Below are 23131 nucleotides of genomic sequence, written 5' to 3' on the forward strand. Positions count from 1 at the left end.
TTCTCCTAACTCTATAGCTCCATCTCTCCACCATTTCATCCATCCATCCATCATCCAGTTCCTTTTTTCCTCCACTCCCTTTCCTAGCCATCCTTGCATGTAACATGGCCAAAGCCTGGTTACGTGGCTGTTGCTATGCCCAACTTGCAGGATTTGGGCTGATGCTATAGGCTTGCCTGCGCTAATGCATGTGATAATGTAATGTGGTTGTAATAATGGTGAATGTGTTGGAGAAATAATTCCATTGGTTTGATGAGCTTAGAATGCACATCTGTATTCCTGTTTTTTATGACATTATTACTCTGAAGTGTGGTTTTTGCTCATGCACATTTTCCTGTGGGCACACATGCTTGTGCATTAGCACACCTAGGCTGGCCCTCTATCCGGGGGATTATGGTTATATGGGATGCTGAGATCCTGGCAGCGAGGGGCCGATAACGCTGGAGTCTGCATTGGGAGAAAAAATTAATTATTGATGATAAAATCAGAATGAAGGAGATAGTTACCAACTCATAGGGGAGTTTAGTCATTGATATTTCGACATAGGCTTCCAGACAACACTCAGTTCTTCACACCCCTTTAATGTGAGAGTGTGAATATGCATATATGTCAGGCTTTGCAAACTTTTAAAGGTTCTTGGCAGGTATTTGTTTTGGATACAATTTGTACATACTGACACTGTCTTTTTTTACTTTTCTTTTTTTTTTTACAGTAGAATAGCTTGGATATCTCATGGTCTTCAGGTTTCTCCTTTGAATATCCAAATTATACTGTTATTATCTTGTTTCATACTTACCACAAAATTAGATTCTCAATCTAAATGGGAATGTTCTGGTTCAGCATAGGTTAAATAATCCTGCTATTTGAAATATATTTCTGCAGTTCATAGATTTTTTTAAATCTAAAAACTGGATTTAGTCTCCCAAGAATCAAATTTGATATTTGAGGAGTGTATGTCAAAGTAAATCCTGAAACTAAATAAAATTTTTCTATTTCAATTAGTTTCAGGCAACTGGTTGAGATAATCTGATCAAGAATGCAGTCCTAATTAAAGGTAGATTTCTGAATTTCCTTGTGCACTGAGTTAAAACATTTCAGTCACTGTAAAAAAAAAGAAAAATGTATATGTGAGGAGAAGTTAGGAAATTTATATTTTTCAACTCCTGAGTGAATTCTGCTTTAAGGCTGAATCTGTCCTGACACCAAGTAAAGAAAATATCCTAAAATGCCGTTGGAAAAAAAGCACCTTCACTGTCACTTAAGTCTTGCTACTTAAGATTATCTCTCCGCAACCATAAAATATCTTTTTTTACATATCTACAGAGATTCATGTGTGTTTGTGTGTTTGCATGACGTGTGGGCTTGTGCTTCTACAACGGTGTGCATACTACGTGTGCAGCCAGGTGAGCGCATATCTGTCCTCCGAGTGCTGACTGATCAATAGTAATTGGGTAGAGTGTCTCAAGCCTTTTTTCTTCCCTTTGTACTGTCGCCCTTTTGTAGGCTGACACAGACTAGAAGAGATAGAGGGACAGTGGGGAGAAAAAAAGGAAGAAAAAAGGGGGGGACAGAGAGAAAATGGAGGATGTTTGCAAGTCGACGAGCATGACCGACCCCCTCAACCAAATCTCTGGATATTTATTCAGTATTACTCACTAATCTAAAAAAAAAAAATCTTTCTCCCTTTCTGTTGCACTTTTCTTTTCATTCATGCCCCACACACACTCACTCTCTCTCTCTCTTGTGCTGTGTGTGTGTTTGTGTGGCTTTGTAGAGAGGAGATACTGTAGGATGCTGTTAGAGATATGATTAAATAGAGATAATTTGTTAAGACGTTCGAACAGGCTTCTCACCTCCTCATCTTTTTTGTCCTCCTTGCTTACAAACAAAAACAGACTCCCAGGGTGTCTCTCTTATTCTCCTCCCTTGCTGTTCTGTCTGTTTTTTGACTTCCATAAAAGCAGTGTGTGTTGAGTGAAGGCGATGAGCTCCAGCGGTATTAGCAGGGAGGCATTAGGCATAAACTCTAAGGTATATTAAAGCAACGGCCCTGTTGTTCATATAAACACGCCAATTCAATTTAGCCTGCCCCACGGGGAATGGGATTTTCTGCAGCTACTGAGAGCGCGAGGAGGGAGGGAGACGGCGAACGAGGGAGTGCATGAGTAGTGAATGAAGGTTAGACGAGAAGCGGTGGGATGAAGTGATCTCGGGCAGTGGTGAAGGAAAAGTGAGGAAATAAGGGAAGGACAAGTTGGAGGGAGATTGGCAGAGTGGTGTTGTGGCTGGTTTCGGGAATGCATTATTGTTGTTGCGTTAACTACTATGACATCAGCACCTGTGTTTATGCACATGTAGAGATGAACGCCATAGACACACACACACACACACACACACACACACACACACACACACACACACACACACACACACCCACACCCTACACCCTGGCAGGCAGAGGGGCTGCCTGTGTCTGTGCACCATTGCACGCTTGGACAGATAGTTATGTGAGAAACCTTACAGTTATATTATTCAATCCAAATTCAAATGGGCTTGTCAGGAAAGCTCCTGCTTTTTATTACCTGTCAGAAAAACCAAGGGATGGATGGTGTAGAAGGGAGCAAATTAAATGACAGTAAATAAGACCCCCTATCTCTCACCCTGCCATTCTGCCATTCCTGCCTCCACTATACTTTGACACACATTTACAGATTTTGACAGCATATTGTTGTTTGGCTCTATCTCACGTTTACCTTAATCAGATTTTATATGCCAGTCAGATGTTGGAAGATCTAATTATTTTTGTTCATCAGTGAATACGATCTCCTGCCATCATGGAATCAATTTAGCCGACAACTGGATTTGACATCAAAGGAAAAGTCAGTCAGACAATCATCCAAATGGGTTTGGTGCATATGTGAGGTATACAAACCAGAACTTGTGGGCAAATTGTGGGACAGGAATGAAGGAGGACAGAGTGTGGTGTATCCTTCTATCCTCCTCAACACCCAGAACAGCTTCCTCCCGTCAGCCAGGCATAACCTCTGCCATCTGTCTAACCCCTCCTCTGCCTCTCTTCCTCATCTTTCCTTTTAAATCTCCTCCTCTTCATCTGCTTTTCCTCGTCTCCCCTCAGACTGGTTCTGGGTTATTGTAGGTTTTCCCCCACTCTTAGTGTCAGATGGTGTTCAGAGTGACTTACAGTCTTAAGTGTTAATCTCAAGTCAGTCAGACTTTCCTGTAACTGCTATGAGGACAGAGAGGGACAGTGGCTAAAGTATTCTCTCAATGAGCATCAACAGACTGGAGTCAATATTTTTTTTGCTGGTTGAGTACTAACATCTGCAAAGTGACAGGTTGTTCTTTTAGTTTTAGCCCTAAACTTAATCACTCTCTCAGAAATTAGGTTCTGCCTCATCACGACCATGTTTTAGTCTCCAATAATTCATTAAATTGATTCATTGAACATGTGAACACATCTGATGCCTGTTTTGTTACCAGATCTGAACCTCCTCCCAAAAACCAGTTTGTGATGGTATGGCTCATGCCTTTGATAATAGAACACAGCGTAATTCATTTTCTGTAAAAAAAAAAACTGCTAGTAACCAACGAATGTACTAGGTCAAAAGGAAAACTGGATGCATTTATAAACTGTATTTGAATGAGGTGATAAAAGTGCCACATTAGGAGCTCCACATCTAATCCTTTATTGTTCTTTGTCTGTGCCCTGTCCCATGGAGAGACTGCTCTAATTAAAGACTAATAATTGTATTGTTTTATAAAGCCTGTAGAGACAGAGATTCTGCTCTGCAATCATTTACTCTCTCCAATGTACCTTGCCCATTGAGGGCTATCTCACCGGATGAAGTCTGCGACTGTCTTTTTTGGGTGAGGTTGGGTGGTGTGTGTGTGTGTGTGTGTGTGTGTGTGCGCGTGTGTGCGTGTGTGAGCTGTGCGGCATACAGTAGGAGGAGGAAGGAAAAAGGCAAATCTAAATTAAAACTTTAAAGCACCATTATTTAATTACCCCAAAGGCTGAGGATTTGAAGGATTGAAAGGTGTGTGTGCGCATGCGCGTGCATGTGCTCGGTCATGCAAATGTGTGCTGCTGTCCAGGATTATTTCAGTTTTTCAATTTGCCCTTTCTCCTGAATGTGTGCATGGGCATTCATGTTAGTGTGTGTGTGTGCGCGCGCACGTGTGTGCATGTGGTTGGCCTCTCCTGTTGCCCCTCCTTCACCCCTACCCTCCACACATGCACATACGTACACACATGCATGCACACTTGCTGAAACGCCGGCAGATAAAAAGGCATTATGGTAAATTCCACTTAATGACAAATTTTTAATTTGGGGAACAGGGCCTGCTGAATGGAGCTTAATTACCGGGGCCAAAGATCCCTCGGAAAAATAACCCCCTCGACGTGCCCAACCTGCCCGATAATGGAGCGCTCCACAAAATGCCTCAGATAAACCAACACCATTTATCTGCCCTCTCCCTCCCTCCCCCTCTTTCTGTCTGTGTATAATAACAAAAATAACAATCATGAAAATTCTATCTGCCTCCCAGCCCCATCACCCCTCTTCCCTCTCCCGCCTTTCCGCTCTCCCGCCCACTGCCTGGCTCACTCCCGCAGGAGGAAATTCATCAAAATGAAATTGAGGTTGCAACTCACTGGTTTTATTAAAATATATTTGCCCCTTACAGACATTGTGTGCTGCTGTGTTAGTGTTTTAGCTGCGGAAAACAAAAGGGACATCCAGAATAATTTGGTCAGCATTATCAGCGATTTTCTTGATGTGGTACAAAAGCATGACTTTGGCTTCAAAAGACAAACACTTGTTGACTGGCGCTGGCTGCCATTGTTGAGATTTACACCTTCACTGCAAATTGAAATAAATCTAGTTTAACATACAGCGACACTGACAACAGTATAACTGGATTTTCATACTTGTAGTCATATAACTAAGAACTATAATTTTATAGAGATACAGATTTAATCACTGTACTGCACTAGGTAGTGTTTCCAACTTTTTTCTGAAAAACATTACATGACGACTAAACTGAGGGTTGAAACAGATTGCAACTAAGTGATTTGTTAATAATTACACTCTGTGAATCACCTTGCATTATGTAAATTGAAGCGATACTTTGTGGAAATGTTTTGGAGAATAGTATTTCAATTTTAAATAATTTTAGGAGGGCACTGATTATCAAATAGCCACTGTCTCACATCCTCACATCAGCATTTTAAACCTTGAGTTTAATATTATGTTCAATGTTGTTAAAGCCCATGTCTGAGTCACTGTTATTAACTGATACCAAGTCTTTGTTTGATCAATCTGACTGTTTTTTTGTTGTCATTGCTACAACCCATCCAAGCATTAAAGGGTAAGTAAACAAGTCAAATTTTAATTTGGCCTCTTTTTGAACATTGCATAATGAGACTGGCGGAACTGGTCATACTGAGTTTAATAAGGACCATTCTGGTAATCAACCGATAGATGGAGATAAATTTTGTTTGTGAATTAAACAACTATACTAAGTAGACCGTTAACGGATATTAAAAAGACCCAATGATTACCTGTCTTTTGTCAAACCTGCAGACGTGCACTGGCCCAGTTTTGAATAATTTGAACATGATTCCGCTGTAATCTCGTACACTCTTTTTCTCTCTCTCCCTCACACACACACAGCATTGCTCACTTTCTTGGCCTTCTTTGGTCCCTGTTGTTGTGTACCCTGATAGGACCATGTGGTTGCCATGCGGTTGCCAGGCCGCGCCCCTGCTGTGTGGTAATTGGTGTCTGTGGTGTTGCCGCGTGGCGACGGTGCTCTGACTGACAGGTTTGGCCACCTGCCCTGCCCTGGCTGCCAACATGGCGTGGAAGAAGGGTGAAGGGGAAGGGAGGAGGTGGCACAGGCTGGCAGGGGTGAACACTCAACATGTCAAGAGTGTGTGTGTGTGTGTGTGTGTGTGTGTGTGTGGTGGTGGTGGCGGCGGGGCGCTAAAGAGAGAGAGGCTGTGATGAAACGTGTGATGGTCGAACACAAGGCAGATTCAATAGGGACCACGGTGATGGCATGTGTTCATTTTTTACTTCTTCACCAATAAGCTGTAGTGGAAAGATGGGTTGTAAAAATGTACAAATAACAAAACATTGTTTCATGTTCTTGAAAAAAAAGAAGTATATACACCGTGTGCCACTTGTAATTAAGACAGATTTGGTTTTCCACTTTAAAAGAAAAAAAAGAAAAAAAAACATTTTACGCCTGTTAAAAGAGCACAAACAGTCTTGTTTGATTCAGTCCATTTCCGCAGCCATGGTGGCAGGAATAGCTTTTGCAAAAAAGTGCTGGTGTCAAGCTGTCAGAGTTCACTGCAGACTTTAAATCCACAGAGATCGAGCGATATATCCCAGAACTTGACAGACTATATTGCTGTAACATATCGCTTATAAAGCTCCTGTGCTGCTTTTGAGTATGGAAACAGCCGACATTATTTGAGACATGCAGTATGTCAACACCTTTAAGTTTCTGATATTTAGTTATATATGTCATTTCTGTATCTGAGATACAGAAGATACAGAAGTGATCTCAACACAAGGGGAATCTGGGGTTTGTGGTTTTCCCATCACTATGATAGTTGTCTACCCCTTTTGCCTCTGGACCCTCAGTGATTCAGTAGAATGTTCCCTTTGCTTGTTCCCAACTGTTTTGGCTCAACAGCTTTTCACCATCTTCACCTTTTATGAATAAAACTGGTTAAGATACAAGTTGCCTGACATTGCCTGGTATATATATGATGCTGGTTATATATATCCCTGGATTTGAACAGTGGGCTTCCTGGCAAAATGGAGTTTTACTTCTGACTGTTGCATGACTGGATTTTGTGATGCCAGCTATTGGATCTCTATAAGCTTTGATATTCAATACATGGTCCATGATCATATAACGATACACCATGAAATGACGCTAGATGGCTCGGTTGGTTGAATGGGTTCCCCGTGGACCCAGGCCCTCTGCAACACCTGGGGTTTGATTCCACTCTGTGGTCTTTTGCTGCGCGTTTGCTCCCTCTCTCTCCCTTTCATGCTACATTGTACTGTCAATTTAAGGCTACTGGGCTATTGCATTGTTTATCTAAAAGGGAGAATGATTTGAAGCAGTTAATTTCTTTCTTTTTTTTTAAAGTGTCGACCATTCCCCACTATAAACTTTTTTTTCGACCAATTAACTTCTGCTCACGTAAACCTTGTACTGAATATTTTGCAACGGTGCATCTCACAGGTCAGGATGACGATATGGTTAGGGTTTACTTATTGATCGTTTTACCCATCTGGTATTATTAATTCTCATACTAAAAAAAAACGGGCTCTTGAAACAATTTATTCATGTTTTTCCTTCGTTCACCTCAGTTGAATTAGGCCCATCTTGGACATTTGAACTCTCACCCTGTGTGTCTCACAGAGAGACCTGTGGAGATGGTTAAATAAATAGCATGAAATGAAGCTAATTAAAATCTACGCTTTAATCTATAATAGGCCTGTAAAGCTATTGATCTGTGCCCCGCATGGTGAACATCCATACACACTCACTGGCATATGAACAGTGTCTATCCCATTTTGTACTGCGCATCATTTTATCCTTTGAACTTACTTTCCCACCACTTCTCTAACTTGTTTGCCAGCCACTTTTTTGTCATCAACACGTTGTCCTTTCTACCTGGATGCTGTTTGCCTCTGACTCAGCTGGCCTATTTATTGTGATGTAATGTGATCCATGGCCCATCCCAGATGAATTGTGACCTTTCTCCTCTCTTGCTCCCAGTGTTCTCCTTCCTCTCACTTGTGCTTCTGCTTTCTTTGCTATTGTGTTTTGCACCCTTGACCAAACTTTTTTGTCAAACAAAAGAGCGGATTTGAAGAAATTTTGTGTGTATGTGTGTGCGCGCGCGTGCATGTGCAACTTAGCCAACCTTTTTGTGTGTTTAACCTTGTAGAGGGCAAAGCTCCAAAGCAAGGGTGATGTCACAAAGGAAGCATTTTTGTTCATACACACACACACACGCACACAGCTTGCACACTCCCACCCACCCTCGCCATTGTCATGTATAGTGTTGCTAATCCGACTCTGTCGCTTCAGTATCAAACATAACCACTATTTGGGGGGCAAGGCCTCTTTTTTACTCCCATTTTGTGTGTGTTTGTGTGTGCGTGCTGGTTGGTGTGTTAATGGGCCCGGTCAACAGCAGGGTACAATGGGCGGGCTGGTTTGTGATGCCTGTTTAAGTGTCAAGACAGGGAAAGAGGGAGAGGGGCAAAGCAGACCAGACCATGGTTTTGTTGTTGCTAAGACAGAGGGAAGAGCAGCTTGTAGATGACACACACACACACACACACACACACACACACACACACACACACACACACACACACACACACACACACACACACACACACCCACACGCACACACACACACAAACACATTTGAGGAAACTGGTTTATGGCGAGGCTTGAGGGTGGTTGTCAGGAGACACTGCCACACTGCAGGATGGTTGTGTGTTTTGACATTCTCGATCTTAGGTAATCAGACTTAAACCGCCCTGTCTGGACCTTGTCCCATGAGAAGGATGTTGCTTATGGAACCCTAACATTTATGTGTGTGTGGGTGCGTGTGTGTGTGCGCGCGCGTGTGTGTGTTTGCGCGTGTATGTGTTACCCCTGGAGAGCTGGGTGTTCATGGTTCATTAGCCACACGTACACTTCCGTTCTGTTCTCACTGGTACAAGGGACAGACTCAAAGCATTGAAACACACACACACACACACACAATTCCTTTGTTTTTTTTTCTTTTTAGCTGGCTCTGATGAAGTGGCGCGCTGCCTCCTCCCCGCTCCTTCTCATCTTCTAGTAATCAGGGTACCTATGAGACTGACAGGTAGCATCTGTCGCCTTTTCTCCCCGGGTCCTTCTCTCCCTCTGTTTCTCCGTCTCCCCCGTGTTCTATTCTACTGTGTTGAATTTCCCTCGACGACAAAGTGATGTGATAATGTACGAGTTGTCCCATAGAATCTAAATTGGTGGAACTTGGAGCACTGGAAGGGTGAGCATTTCCTGGAGAAAATGTGGGCACGGTTAGAGAGGTCCTTGTTTTATTTCATATCTGTTAAATTTCATCCTCCTGAGCGGCTGTGGCTTTTAATCCCTGTCTGCTTGTTGAAGTATCCTTGAGCATGATGCCATTTAAGAAGTTATATTTTTAGAACAAGATTTGTATGAATCAATATGCGAATACGAAGACTTTAAAAATGCAATGTACTCTCCATTTAGCATTTAAGATCATTGGACTGTGACCTCTAAGATGCACACTTTGCCTCTAGATTTCTTAAGGTTTAACATTTAGTGTCAACATCAGCTGCTTCGTGAAGCCGCTGCCATTTGCTTATTGAGCCCCGGACACCTTCAGATCTGTTGGGCCATGATGGAGTGAGCTGCTCCGATGGTTTGGTTTTGAACAGGGCCTCAAGGTTGATTAGCATATTTTCACCCAGCGTACAGACAACACCCCTTCTTTTCCTCCTCCACCCCCCCATGTGTTTGATTCTTCGGCCGTGACAAAGGCTTCACCCTTTATCCGTGTGTGTGTTGGTGAGATGGGGGGCCCTTAGATTAAGGGAAAGCTTCCTGCTCTTTATTTGGGGAGTCCCCCCAGGAGACGCTTTGGGAATGACTTTCGTTGAGTCACTAACTCACACACATTCACTTCCACACGCTCATGCACACCTCTTGCCCCTGCCTTCTTTTCAAGCTTCCCATTGACTAGGGTGCTGGTTGTGTAACAGAAACTGTGCATCCAACCATCTCAACATCACTATTTTAAAACCTGATCAGGATAAACTGCAGTCTTTCGTTTCGACAGTACCCCACCTATTTAAATTAAGCTGATCTCCACCAGGACAATGTGTAGATACATGGTGTGTCAAGAGTCTCTGCTTCACATAGATTCATGTACATTTATCACCAACGTGTACACATTTCAGGAAATAATTGACTCTATTACTGTAGCTAGACCATCGACGAAGGAACATCTAAAGAATTGTAGTCAGGAGTTTGTCATACGACAGTGAGACAGTTTTGCTTGCGTTTGTCCCCGTGCGTGTTTTTGGAGGTGAAGGTCATGGCAGAAAGAAGCCCCATTCAAACAGCAGCCATTTTAATTTGTTTGACAGAAAAGAGAGGTGATAACCTCCCACTGCAGCCGCACACCCTGGAGGAGAGGGTGGTAAAGAGAGGTAGACAACAAGGAGAGAGAAAGAGAGAGGTAGCAGGGCTGAGCAGAATAACGATAAGGGGCTGGATGGAGAGAGTCAGAGAAAGAGAGAGAGTGTGAGGTGGAAAGGTGGAAAGGAGAGTGTTCTATTTGATTATGGCTCAAGTCTGCATGTTTGTCTAAAAGCTAAAGACTGTCAACCATCTAATCGCAGGGGTCGATGTGTGGGTGTGTCTGAATGTGTTTGTGAAAGCATGCAAGCTTGTACAGGTCATTGTTATCAGCATATAATTTATGCTGTGTGTGTGTGTGTGTGTGTGTGTGTCTACGTTATGATTTCTGGATGTCAGTTACAGTTCTGTGAGCCTGAGGAGAATACACTGGTGTCCCTCAGGGTGCTGTTAGTGCCACTCTCATACAGATGTGTCGGGCCTCCACTCTGTCATTGTCAGTGTGTGCATGTGTGTGTCCCTCTCTTACAGGAAACTGAACTTACTCCTTAGGGTTTGGAGCTTTTCAAAGAGCTGGAAATGGTGTAAAATGTATTAGATTTGTCTTTGTCTTGTGTTAAAGATTGAGACTGCCATAAAAATAAATGTATTGTACTTTGTCAAACTTTTGAGTATAAGACAACTTTGCCCTGTCAATCCTCTCCCAGAAAAATCCCCCATCAGTCCAAGGAGGACACAGAAGAACTGTACTCTGGCATAGATATTATACATGTACATTCAATCTGTTTATCTGTACTGCAGTTGTAAGATGTAAAAAGTTTTGAAACATTATGTTGCATCTTTGGAGTAAAATATTTCCTGATTTTTTGTGTTGTTGAGCTTAATGACTTTCTTTAAACATGCAATATTTTAAAATGAATTTTTTTCTGGTCCGCCAGATGCTGAAGAAGATGATGGCAGCTGGTTGGTCTCTGACAAGGACAAAGAGGTACGTGGCAGCTTTATAGTGTTTGATACATTTGCTTGTAGTGTTACTGACTTATATTTTGAACAATGGAAAGGAAAAGCAGCCAAAAAAAGTGTCTTCATAACATATAATGCAATTATAATTAAATAGATTTTTTACAGTACAAATTGTTGGTAGTAGGACCTGATTTCAATGAGAATATTGGCTGCATCAGAAGTGTGATATTTTTGCAAACAATATTTTACTAGCATGAGGTTATTGCAGAGATGCAAATGTTCTCACAAGTGAACAGACTATGTTGAGAAGATGGGTACTTGGAGGAGCTTTATGAATGAGAGAAAGGAAAATGGAGAAGTGTAGTGGTACTGCTTTTCCAGAACATAGAGGCATGCAGTTGACCAGCCAAGACTTCTTAAAAGTCACTTAAAGAAAGAAGTGAAGATCAGCATGCTGGGTGTATGGGTTCATGCCAAGAAAGAGTACCACATATGCGATGTTTGTTTCGTATAGAGAAGGCCAGAAGGAGTTGCACTGTGTCTTTGTGGATCTAGGGAAAGTTTATGATCAGGTGCCAAGAGAAAAGCTGTAGTACTGTATAAGGAAGTCGGGAGTGGCAGAGAAGTTTGTGAGGATGGCGCAGGACATGAATGAAGACAATGAGACAGTGGTGAGGTGTGCAGCTGGAGGTGATGGATGGGTTTAAGGTGGAGGTGGGATTACATCAGGGATCACCTCTGAGCCCCATTGTGTTTGCAGTGGTGGACAGAAGAGGAATGATGGATGGTGCAAGGAGTAAAGGTAAGGTGAAGATATAAGGAGTAGAGGCAGCAGGGTCAACCATCGAGAGGGTGGAGTGGGTGGAGACGGGTGTCGGGGGTGGTGTATGACGGAAGGATAGCAGCAAAAGTGAAAGGGAAGGTCTACAAGATGGTAGTGAGACCTGAAGATGCTGAGATTTTTTTTGGGAGTCACCAGATGGACAAGATTAGAAATGAGTGTATTCGAGGGACAGCTGTGGGTGAATGGTTTGGAGATAAAGTAAGAGAGGCAAGGTTGAGATGTTTAGTCATGTGCAGAGGAGTGATAGTGATTATATTGGACAAAGGATGATGAAGATGGATCCGCCAGGCAGGAGAAAAAGAGGAAGACCACAGAGAAGGTTCTTGGATGTTGTGAAGGAGGACATGCGGGATAGGGTAAGATGTAGTGTAGGGTTCTGTGGTGACAAGGACACATTATTGCATTGTTATTCTTATCTCACTGTAGAAGCCTGTTTTTGTTTGTCTGTTTGTTTTGTTTCAGGCTCAGATCTGTAACAAAGACAAAGGTGCCAGGACAGTGCTGCAGCGGGTTTCCAACAGATACTATACAAGCAAGAACGTCAATTGTAGAAACTGCAACAAGACCGGCCATCTCTCAAAGAACTGCCCAGAACCCAAGGTCAGTTCCACTGAACTGAGTGCTAAGTATCATATACACAATGTTGAGGATAGGAGCACTAAAATACCAACTTGTCTCTGTAAATGTGTGCAGAAGTTGTCGCCCTGCTTCCTGTGTGGCACCCCGGGACACCAGACCAGGGACTGTCCCAACAGGCACTGCAACAACTGTGGCCTGCCTGGTCACCTATACAGCTCCTGCAGTGAGAGGGCATACTGGCACAAACAGTGTCATCGCTGTGGCATGAAGGGGCACTTCTTTGATGTGAGTAAATTTACAGCACCTTGTTGTCATTCATATCAGGGGAGGCTTTGCTCACTAACAAAGAAAGCCAAGCTCACATTTATCACAGCAACTGCATGAAACAAACTTTTTGGACCCCCAAACTATATGCAAGTTTTTGATATTTGTGCATCATATTTGGAAGTCATCATTAATATGCTGCTATAAAATATTTTTCTTACTATCACATTCACTAACTACATCATTATTGAAGTCATGGTTTCATGTTGGGGCCGTAAGGCCAGGCTTTTCTGCAGGTGCTGAATGAGTTTGAGATCAAGGCCATGTGTGTAAATCAGTCACTTTCTTCCACATCAAACATCAGGCCTCAAATTAATTGTACAAAATTGCAGAAAATAGTTGTAACCTAACCCTCATGGGAAGAAACAGGTGGAATCAGCGTCAGCTAATTATGAGCTGGTGCTTTTACTGAATAAAAAGAAAAACCCTTATCCTTTTGCAACTTCTCTGCTTCAAAACAGACTTTCATGTCTGTCGGAAAATTTTTGAAAATGAGGAAGGTCCTGTTTGTTTGTTTTAAGTTAACAGGTGTACAGCTTTGCTTTTTTTAATATTTGAATAGTCACACATTCAACAACACACTTGATGATTGGTCAAGTGTATGTGTATGTGTCGAAAGCAGAACTTTAACTTGAAATGAAAAGAGCTACAATATCACTCAGTAAAATTCCATCACTGATGTGGCAGCTCACATTGACTGGATGGACTGTTGTGCAAAGGCCTTCAGTTTGTACACTGGACAATCAGACTGAGACTTTTCCAAAAGAGTTCCATTAAGTTGGACACATAACATTATGCAAATTATGTCCCTAAATTGGAAAGATGTCCTTAGCTCAAATACTGAAGGGATAAGAAAATTCTGAATTCAGTCTACAGTTGATTTTGAATAAATATCTAATCGCTATTATTTTGACAGGAATTGTGATTGCGATATGATTCACGATATCAAAGCGAATGGTACTTATTTAAAATTATTACTGTGTGATATTTGTGCAGATCTTTGAGAAACAAAGATGTTCTCTTCAGTCTGTAGAATAAGGTGTATCAATTAAGACAATAATGAATCTAAAATGATATTTAGACACACATTTTGTCTTTAACAAATATTGCGCCTCCTGCGATTTAAAATAAAATTCCGATTAATTGTTCAGCCCTAGACTACAGTACTTCATGCTGCTGCAAATATAGTTAATGGCTTCTATGCTTGTGAGAGCTTCAGCCTGTAGTCACAACAATTTATATCTAATGGAAATGTAATAAAACACTAAGCACATACAATTTACATTTATGTATTTCCTTTCCACTGCTTCCCTCTTTCTTCCTGCTTTCTCCCTGTCTCACCCCTCCTCTCTCCCCCCCACTTTCTCTCTCACACTAGTAATGAGTGACCAGGGTCAGCACACGCTGCTGTTCACATTAATTGATACACTTCAGCAATTACAGCTTAGTTATGTCCCTGCCATGCTGCATATTCCAGCTGTGGACTTGTGTGTAAGTCTGTGTGTGTGTGTGTGCACACATTGATGCTGAAGGGTGAATCTAATGACCATCAATGACAATTATCTCACCGCAACGTTCATTACCTTGCCCATTTACACTAATGCCATAGAATGGAAAACCCTGTGTGTATGTAAGAGTCTGTGTCTCCCCATCTCACTGTCTCTCCCTTCTTGCTCTCTCTCTCCCTCCCTTTCTGTTCCTCTCCCTCTCTCGCCCCTGACAGTCATGTACTGTGCTCTGTGTAATGGATGAGTAACCAGGTGAACACCAGAGGGAGAGGGGAGACCAGGACACAGCCCCCTTTTCTTTCTTTCTCTTGCCCTCTTTTTTACTCATTTATTCTTTTTTGGCTTTTCGTCTAGTACCTCGTTTTTGTTGTCACTCCTCTTTTGCATATTGTTTTCAGTGGCAGCAAACAAAGGTGCAAAGTTGTGTGGTATTGTAATTACCCTTTTCTTGGAACGCATAACTTCTTTTTCCCTCTTACGCTCACAAATTACACTGTATGTGTTAGTGTGTGTACTTGAGAAAGAGAAAGAGAGTCAGGTCTCTGTCCCCTGGGCCTTTCTGTGTCTCTCATTAAAGACAGACGGTTGACGGAGCGCGAGTGTGTCGCTCGCCTCGCCTGTCGCCCTCGACAACAACACTCTACCCCGGCGGACTAGAGGGAGAGAGAAAATGGGGGAGTGGGTATGGGTGGGGTGGGTTGGTGGGGATTGTTGAAGAAAAGAAAGCTAGATGAGAGGCGGAGGAGGATACAGCTGTCGAAATTTATATTTGTCCATCTCTCTATTCAAATCTGAACAGTGCAAATTAAACCAGAAAAATTGCATACCGTTCTTTACAGGCTACTTTTAAAGGCCGAGGTTTGAACAAGCACTTTTGTCCAAAATAGTCCGTGAATTTGCACATCAGGCAAATTTATATAGGACCTTGTTTAGGGTATGAAGGATAGAGGTAAACACATAGCCTTATTCGAAGTACAGGCTTAAATGTCCCTCTACTTTCCCTCTCTCATTCTGTCTCTCACTCAGTAGGTGTGTAAGTAGATAAATCTTGTTGCCTGCGGCGACTGCGGCATTTTCAATTTCCCAGTGGGAAGTGGTGGCGGTTGGGAAAGGATGTCGGAACGCTTAAGGAACAGCATGGCGAAGCCCCGGAGATAATGCTTTAGCCACACTGCGACAAAATGACTGACTGCCTTACTTACCGACTGTTTGAGTGACTGACTGCAGGGACGCACACGAAGGGGAAACAGCCCTCTTAGTTAGAAACCACTGTGATAAAGGTTTAGTAAGAGACGGAGGAAGAGACTTGAAGAAAATGCCATTTTCAAATGAAAAATGAAAGGCTGACAGACATGACACTCTGCAGTGTTTGGGCCTCTGTTTTTATTCACACCTGTGTTTTTAATACACATGTCTAATTATCTCACTTCACACCCCAATCCTCCTCTTATAAAAGTAAATGAGTATTGCCTAATATTTGTTATTCATTACTGTCATATTATATATATCTCATTATAAAGATGCACAAAAACCCACTTCAAGTTCTTCTGTAGATCGATTTTTGTACCCACTCCCTTAAATATCCTAAATTATTTTAACGTGTTCTGTAAAAGTGGGTACACCCATTTTTATATATATCTCATTATAAAGATGCACAAAAACCCACTTCAAGTTCTTCTGTAGATCGATTGTACCCACTCCCTTAAATATCCTAAATTATTTGAACGTGTTCTGTAAAAGTGGGTACACCCATTTTATTTTTATTTCCATCACATATCAGATGTGTTTTTTCTTTTCTCAGGTATGTCCAGAGATCTGGAGACAGTACCACATCACAGTGAGTATCTTTCACCTTCATTTTGTGTCATGTGACTAAGAAATGAAAGAAATTTAAAACGATGCTCAATTTCTGCTTATATGCACTGTTCTTACATTTGTCTTATATGTAAGGGCAGAAGTCTCTAAGGTTGTACAGTTTCTTCAACAATATAATGTTCAGTTGCCATGATCTGAGAATAAAAGATTAGTAATTAAATGTTAAAACAACATAGATTGAATGTTAATTAATGAAACCAGTGATCATGTGAAAGTATCCATGGATGAACTTGGTGCTTTAATAAATCAGTAACGTGGAAATATTAAATGTGGAGCCAGACTGAAGTACATGAGCCATTTAATTTTTTTTCCAGAAACAATCAGATCAGTAGAAATTTTCTAAATATTTTGGATATTTTTTCACATTGGTAAAGACCACATTATCGTGTCATGATTAACATAAAAAGTCCCTTTGCACTTACATGGCAAATGATGCTCAGAAGTCTTACATAATGTGACCAACTATATTGCTGTGTTTAAAAAAAGAAGAAAAAAGTTTTATTTATGTAGAATTGGTTTGGACACACCAAATATAGTAGCTGTAGTTCAGTCCCAATGAAAAGGCATGGTCAAATGCCCCCCCGAAACGCACACAAACACATACAGTCGTATGTCCATGTTTTAATTATATATTAATCTGCTGAATTGAAGAATAGAATTTAAGAATAATTTTATTGCCGGTAATGATGTTACATTGTTTACAATGGTTTGAGCAGTGAGACGTGGCTTTTGCAGAGAATTATTTGTAGTTCAGCCGATAGATGCTTCTAAAAGCATAGATAAGCCAAAGGTGTCACATATTGTTGACCAAAGATCAATAAGGAAGTTGTGACAGGTATTGACCTCGACCTCTGGCGGAGAAAAAAATATCTAAAAAGATTAAGGAAGTGGGAACCTTCACTCTGTTGCTTTACTATTATTTTCAACCTAAGTGCTCACTCACATGACATCTGTGGTGCTCTCTCTCGCTCCCTGTTCTTGTGTGTGTGTGTGTGTGTACAGAACAATGTGTCAAAGAGTAGAAAACTGTGTGACAGTCCATGTCAGCTGGGAGGCATTTTCCTGTGTGTGTGTTAATTCAATAACTAGTTTTCTTGGCTCTTAACTCTGTGTGTGTCTGTGTGTGCGCGTGTGTCTATGTGTGTGTGTGCATCTGAGCGAGGGGGTGATATAGACCTCAGTCTAAGAGAAAAGAGCAGCTTGTTTGTCAATTAAAAGACGTGATAAAGCATGAAATGGGCTGCCAACGCCACACGGGACGAGGGAGTGAGAGAGAGGGAAGAAGAGTGTGTGTTTGCATATATCTTGGTGTGCACTTTGTGTGTATGTGTATGTTGGGGGAGGTCTGTCACTCTCCTCTATGGAGATTAATTAGCTGGGGCTGTCTAATGAAAAGGCAGCATCGTTAGCGCTGGGGTAGCACGGCGAGAGAGACAGAGGGAGGAGGGACAGAAGTTCCCGAGGAGACGCCAGCAAAGAGGATGCAGGGCTGACTTTAATTGTTGCTCATATGTTTAGGGGAATGCTATATGTTTCACTTAGCACCACAAACAACGGGAGAAGTCCCTGATTAGAGAACAACCTAAAGATTCTTTGGTCGCCTTGTGGGATGATGGAATTTTACGTTTTTTCTTGTGTGTGTTTGTGTGTGACGGTGTGCTTTAACGGGTGGAGGATTGTGACCCAGGTCTAATTGAAGTATTTAAGCCATTTAAGCACTGGGAACAGAAGGTCGTTACATATCCAAACTGGCATGGGGGTTAGGAACACACACACACACACACACACACACACCTGCAAACACAGGGCTCCTTCTGTTTGAGAGTCTCATTTTATTCATGATGCTGTTTATGACCCTGAACTCCCCAATGTTTAGTGTGTGTGTGTGTGTGTGTGTGTGTGTGTGTGTGTGTGTGTGTCTGCGTCCTCGTCCTCCCGCATTGGGAGATGCGACTGTGTCACCTTCCGCTGGGCTCAGCCAGGTGTGAAAAGGCATTCTGTCAGACCTCCCTGCTACTGGGTCCATTTATCCTATGTGTGTATGTGTGTGTGTGTTCGGGGTCCGTTTATCTTCTGAGAGTGTATGTGTTGTCCGCCTGCACCTGGCCCTCAACTAACAAACTCCTCCAAACCACACAGTATAGACCACAAAGCCCTGGGGTATTTACTGAGAAAGTAAGATACTGACACACGTGGGCACACACACAAACACACTTTTACAAGTATACAGTATATAGAGCAGTAAATGGAGTAAAAAGCGATCCACAACATTTTCATCTTGTCCGAGTCATGTGAGTTCAAAAAACATGTTTGCACTATAGTAATATTTACACATAAAGGTTAGCTTTTTTCCCCTCTGAAGAACAGATTAGTTCAACAACTCTTTATCTGTCTCTCTTTCTCGTTCACTCCCCCACACTCCCACACACACACGCACCCATGCATGCACACACTCACACATACACTTGTTTAATGTAATTTTGCCTACAGATTTTACAGTGTGGGCCGGGGGGTGGCTTATTTTCCATTGCCTACCTCATCTTAACCGTTTTCCTGCCATATACAAAATATCATTGGACAAATCATCTGTATAATTGTATCATCAGTGTAGTGGAAGATTCTAGCAGCATTTTATTTAGATGTGCTATTTATCTTTTAGCACATGTCCTTGAGCTAGCGTCATCGTCTGTTTGGATTTCCCTCATTTCCCAGAAAGACTTTTGGTTTTCAATAAAAGAACAGGTCAGTTGAAAACAGGTGTGTGGTTCTTAGTTATCAGTGTGTGCCAGTCGTCACCTTGTCCGAAAACAATGAGAGCAGACAGAATATTTAGCCTTTTTGCCGTGAAATAGTGATAATCATTGTGAACTCTGTTGTTCTCTGGTGTTATTTTTTACGGCTGTAAATGTTCCCTAAAGGCAATTGATGCTGCAGGAGAGTGATGGCATGTTGTCTATATTTATCAGAAATACAACACTATTGTAAAAAACTAAATACACAACACTTTAGTGTGAAACTTCATACTTGATATAGCCAAGTATTCCGTCCTTCCATCCTGGGAACTGGGAATGAAGATTTTCAGGTGGAATACGTCTCATGTTGAGGATATATTGATAGACAATGAATAAATGAATGAATGAATAGGCATCCATCCGTCATGACATCTCAGGAATGCTGTAAATTAATTTCTTCACACTTGGAAACAGAACTTCACGTGGACTTGAGGATGAATGGATTTGATTTTGGCTGTCAAAGGTCAAGGTAACTGTGAATGTGCCTCGCACATTAATGATGACAGAATTTCACACAAATACTTACAATACATAGAGTCAAACGAGGAAGTGTTGACATTTTATATTCAAAAGGTCAATTTCATTGTGACGACATAATGTTCTAGCCATTATTGAACACCAGAGCTCAGGAACAGCAGGAACAGCAGGGGATATTGATATATTTCCTGCAACATGAGGAGTTGGTAAAGTATCAGTAATTTTTTTTGAGCAGTAAGTTGGTTGTTTTACACGTTAGATGTCTGAATATGTAAAAAATGATTCATGAATGCCATATTTGATTTACTTGGCCATGTTAGAATGATGTCATGACCGAAAGAACCAGCAGCCGCAATTGATTTTCTCAGAAGGGTGGCTGAGGTCTCCCTTAGAGATAGGGTGAGAAGCTTAGTCATCTGGCAGGGACTCTGAGTAGAGCCGCTGCTCCTTTGCGTGGAAAGGAGCCAGTTGAGGTGGTTTGGGAACCTGGTAAGGATGCCACTTGTGCTCCTGGCATTCCTGGTATGTACAACTGGGAGGAGACCTTGGGACAGACCAAGAACTAGGTGGGAACTCCTGGGACGGCCTGGGTATCACACAGTCAGAGTTGGACTCTGGGGCCTCCTGCTAGAGCTGCTTCCCATACGAGCCTCTTGGATAAGCGGTTGACAGTGGATGGATTTTGGAATGATTCACTATATGATTATAGAAAAATAGAAACATTGCAAATGCTGAATAATTGAATGATTAAGAAAAAAAAAGTCAAATGAATTTTCTGCCACTCAACCAAGTTTTTTTTTGTGTTTGACGAGGGACAAATAGGCAAAAAAAAAGTCACATCACCAAAATTAACAGCTGATTTAAGAAGTAGGAGGATAGTGAAACGGGAGATAAATGAAATGAGGAGCATAGAGCAGGTTTCATGACCTCCTTGTCTGCATCAATGATGTAAATATGTGCATTCATACAATCTGCACATATGTCACTATGACTTTTTCCTCCCCTTCGTTAGTGTTGTCAGGACTCTGCTCTGCTGGGTTAAAACCAGAGCACCACCCTCTGGCTGCTCCAAGAAGTGAAGACTGCCTTCAAATCATTCATTCATTCATTCATTCATTGTCTACTGCTTTATCCTCCACATGAGGGTGTAACCCTTCCCCCCCACCCTCACACACACACACACACACCCTCAAAAAGGCCTAAACCAGGATGTGAACCAGTGACCTTCTTCCTTTCGAGGCTGCCCTCAAATCATTTTCATTCTTAATTTTAAGAATCTGAATGTGTCGTCGCTGACTCAAACCACTTATGTGCCATAATTATCAGTGTGTGATGTTTTATAAGAGGGAGCCATGTGAAGATTAGATTCAGCATGACTCATGTCTCTCTGAAGAGGAGACAGGAGAGCGGAAGATATTGGAAGCTGGAGAGAGAGAGAAGGTGAGTGACTATGAATGATGGAGGGGGAGAGGGAGGGAAACGAGCAGGGGGCGGAGAGTGTATCAAACAGGAGAGAGCGAGGAGAGTGGATCTGAGCACTGAGCAGCTCATTGGTACAGGTACTACACTGGTGTTTGAGCATTGATTGGCCTTTCTTTAGATAGTAGTGGTGACACCTGTACATGGGTTTATTGATCTGTACCTCAGCGTGTGTGTGTGTGTGTGTGGGTATCGACCGGATTTTCTCCCCCACTGTGGTATCTCACTGTGTGTGTGAACGTTGATGTTATCCTCAGGGAGAGCTGCATGTTTGTCAGTGTCTCTACTCTTAAAAAAAAAGTCTGTGACCTTTTAGTTCAACACCAAAATGAAGTCATTAAGTCCTCAACTTAAACTCAGTTTTTTCCTCACCTCTCCGTCTTTCTTGTGCCTTTCCATTTAGTGTCTTCTACCCTTTATACCGTTGTGTCTAACTGTCTCTCCTCAAAAAGGTTTTTTTTTTTCTCTATTCACATATGCCTTTGTTAGCCCAAGGTTAGGACGTTTTGTAAAATCCCCTTCTTCTCAGAAAAGGAAACGCATTTACATTTCTTTAGACAAATGTGGCCTCTTGAGTTGAGTCAAGTTAAAGCTTATTAAGCATAATATTCAAATATTTAATTATTTAGTTTGTGCAATTCAACATCCCTCTCTTTTTTTCTGGTTTATATTTGTCCAGGACTTCCAAATAGACAAATGAAGCAATAACAAATCATATTATCAGAGATGTGATCTTTTGTAGATGTTTTATACGTGAAAATAACTATTTGTATCATATTTTCTACAAGGTATATTTAGAAATGTTCTCTTTGTTGTGAATATAGAGCTTTTTTTTGCTCCTGTAGAATTAAAAGGAAACAAAAGAATTCAAACATTTCTGAATGTGTCTGGTACGTTACGTTCATATGGCTCTTGGTGAAGTTCAGGACAGCACCAACTGTATAAAACCGCTAAATTACAATGACCAGTGCTTTAAGTTGAAGATAAGTGTTCCTGCAGTGCTCCAGCCAGGACACTGAGATAAAAGCAAATGGATGTAGAAAATAATAGTTTTTCCTCTTCAAACTAATGCAGAGCTATCTTTCATACTGAAACCAGACTCACGTTGGCCTTGGGTGAAGTTGTGGTGGAGCCACTTTAGCATGTTGTGTGGACTTGTAGCACCCTACTGTGGTCAAATGGAGAACTGCATTATAATTCCACAGAGTTCTGGGTCAAAGTGTGATAGGTATACATAGTGTTTACTGCACATTTGTGGGATGTTATCATTGTTTTATGAACAGTCTCAAAAATATTGTAGCTTTCACCAATGACAACAAAACATCATAATTAAGTTTACCTGATGTTAGCCCGGTTACAGATTTAATTGGCTGTATAGCTTTGAAATAAATGTGCTATCTATACATGATGACAGTAAAATGAATAATCACCACACTAACAACATTATTACAGCAAAAATACAGATATACACTCATAGACAGATGGCAGCTCACTCACTGTCTCCACACATCAGTCATAATAGTTCCTGCTGAACTTTAAATAACAAGTTAAAGTTTTGACCTTTATTCCACGTCTTTTCATGTCCTTCCCTCTGTCTGGCCGACCTCCTTTTGTCATTCCCTTTACAAGAATGTGCTCAAATGAAACCTGTAAAAATCCTTTAAATTCACATCCATTCAGCGAGCTGTTTTTTGCTGTGTCATCATTGTACAGTACAGAGTCTCTTCTCACCTCTGCCGCATCAAAAGAGTCTCAAACAGACTGAGACACTGAAGGCACAGTAGACAGGGGAAAGTGCATTTGTAAAAGGAAATGGTTTTTGTATGCCTTTGTCTAGTTTTATTACATTCTGAAGGTCATCGGAGCAAAGAAAGAATAGATAACTACATTTATTTACCATTTATGTTGGATAGTTCTTTCATAGTCTTGCATTCAACTAACAATTGATTCAGTTAATTCTTTGGAAATGTGGCTTGTAACAACAACATGAAGAAGGGAGGGTCTAATTATAAATAATGCCTGAAATTGTAATTCTTTTTATAATGGACAACACAGTTTATTGCAAA

The 23131-nt window shown here is 41.5% G+C and overlaps 1 protein-coding gene across 1 annotated transcript in view; it reads left to right on the forward strand.

The window, feature by feature from the left end:
• Positions 1–23131, forward strand: part of zcchc7 (zinc finger, CCHC domain containing 7) — a 46497-nt gene that overhangs the window by 13208 nt on the left and 10158 nt on the right. The window contains exons 4-7 of the mRNA XM_044028861.1: positions 11163–11212; positions 12494–12631; positions 12725–12895; positions 16244–16279. Of these exons, the coding sequence (XP_043884796.1) occupies positions 11163–11212; positions 12494–12631; positions 12725–12895; positions 16244–16279 (395 nt within the window). The remainder of the gene's footprint in view (positions 1–11162; positions 11213–12493; positions 12632–12724; positions 12896–16243; positions 16280–23131) is intronic.

Source organism: Solea senegalensis, linkage group LG6, assembly GCF_019176455.1.
Source record: "Solea senegalensis isolate Sse05_10M linkage group LG6, IFAPA_SoseM_1, whole genome shotgun sequence".
Classification (NCBI taxonomy): Eukaryota; Metazoa; Chordata; class Actinopteri; order Pleuronectiformes; family Soleidae; genus Solea; species Solea senegalensis.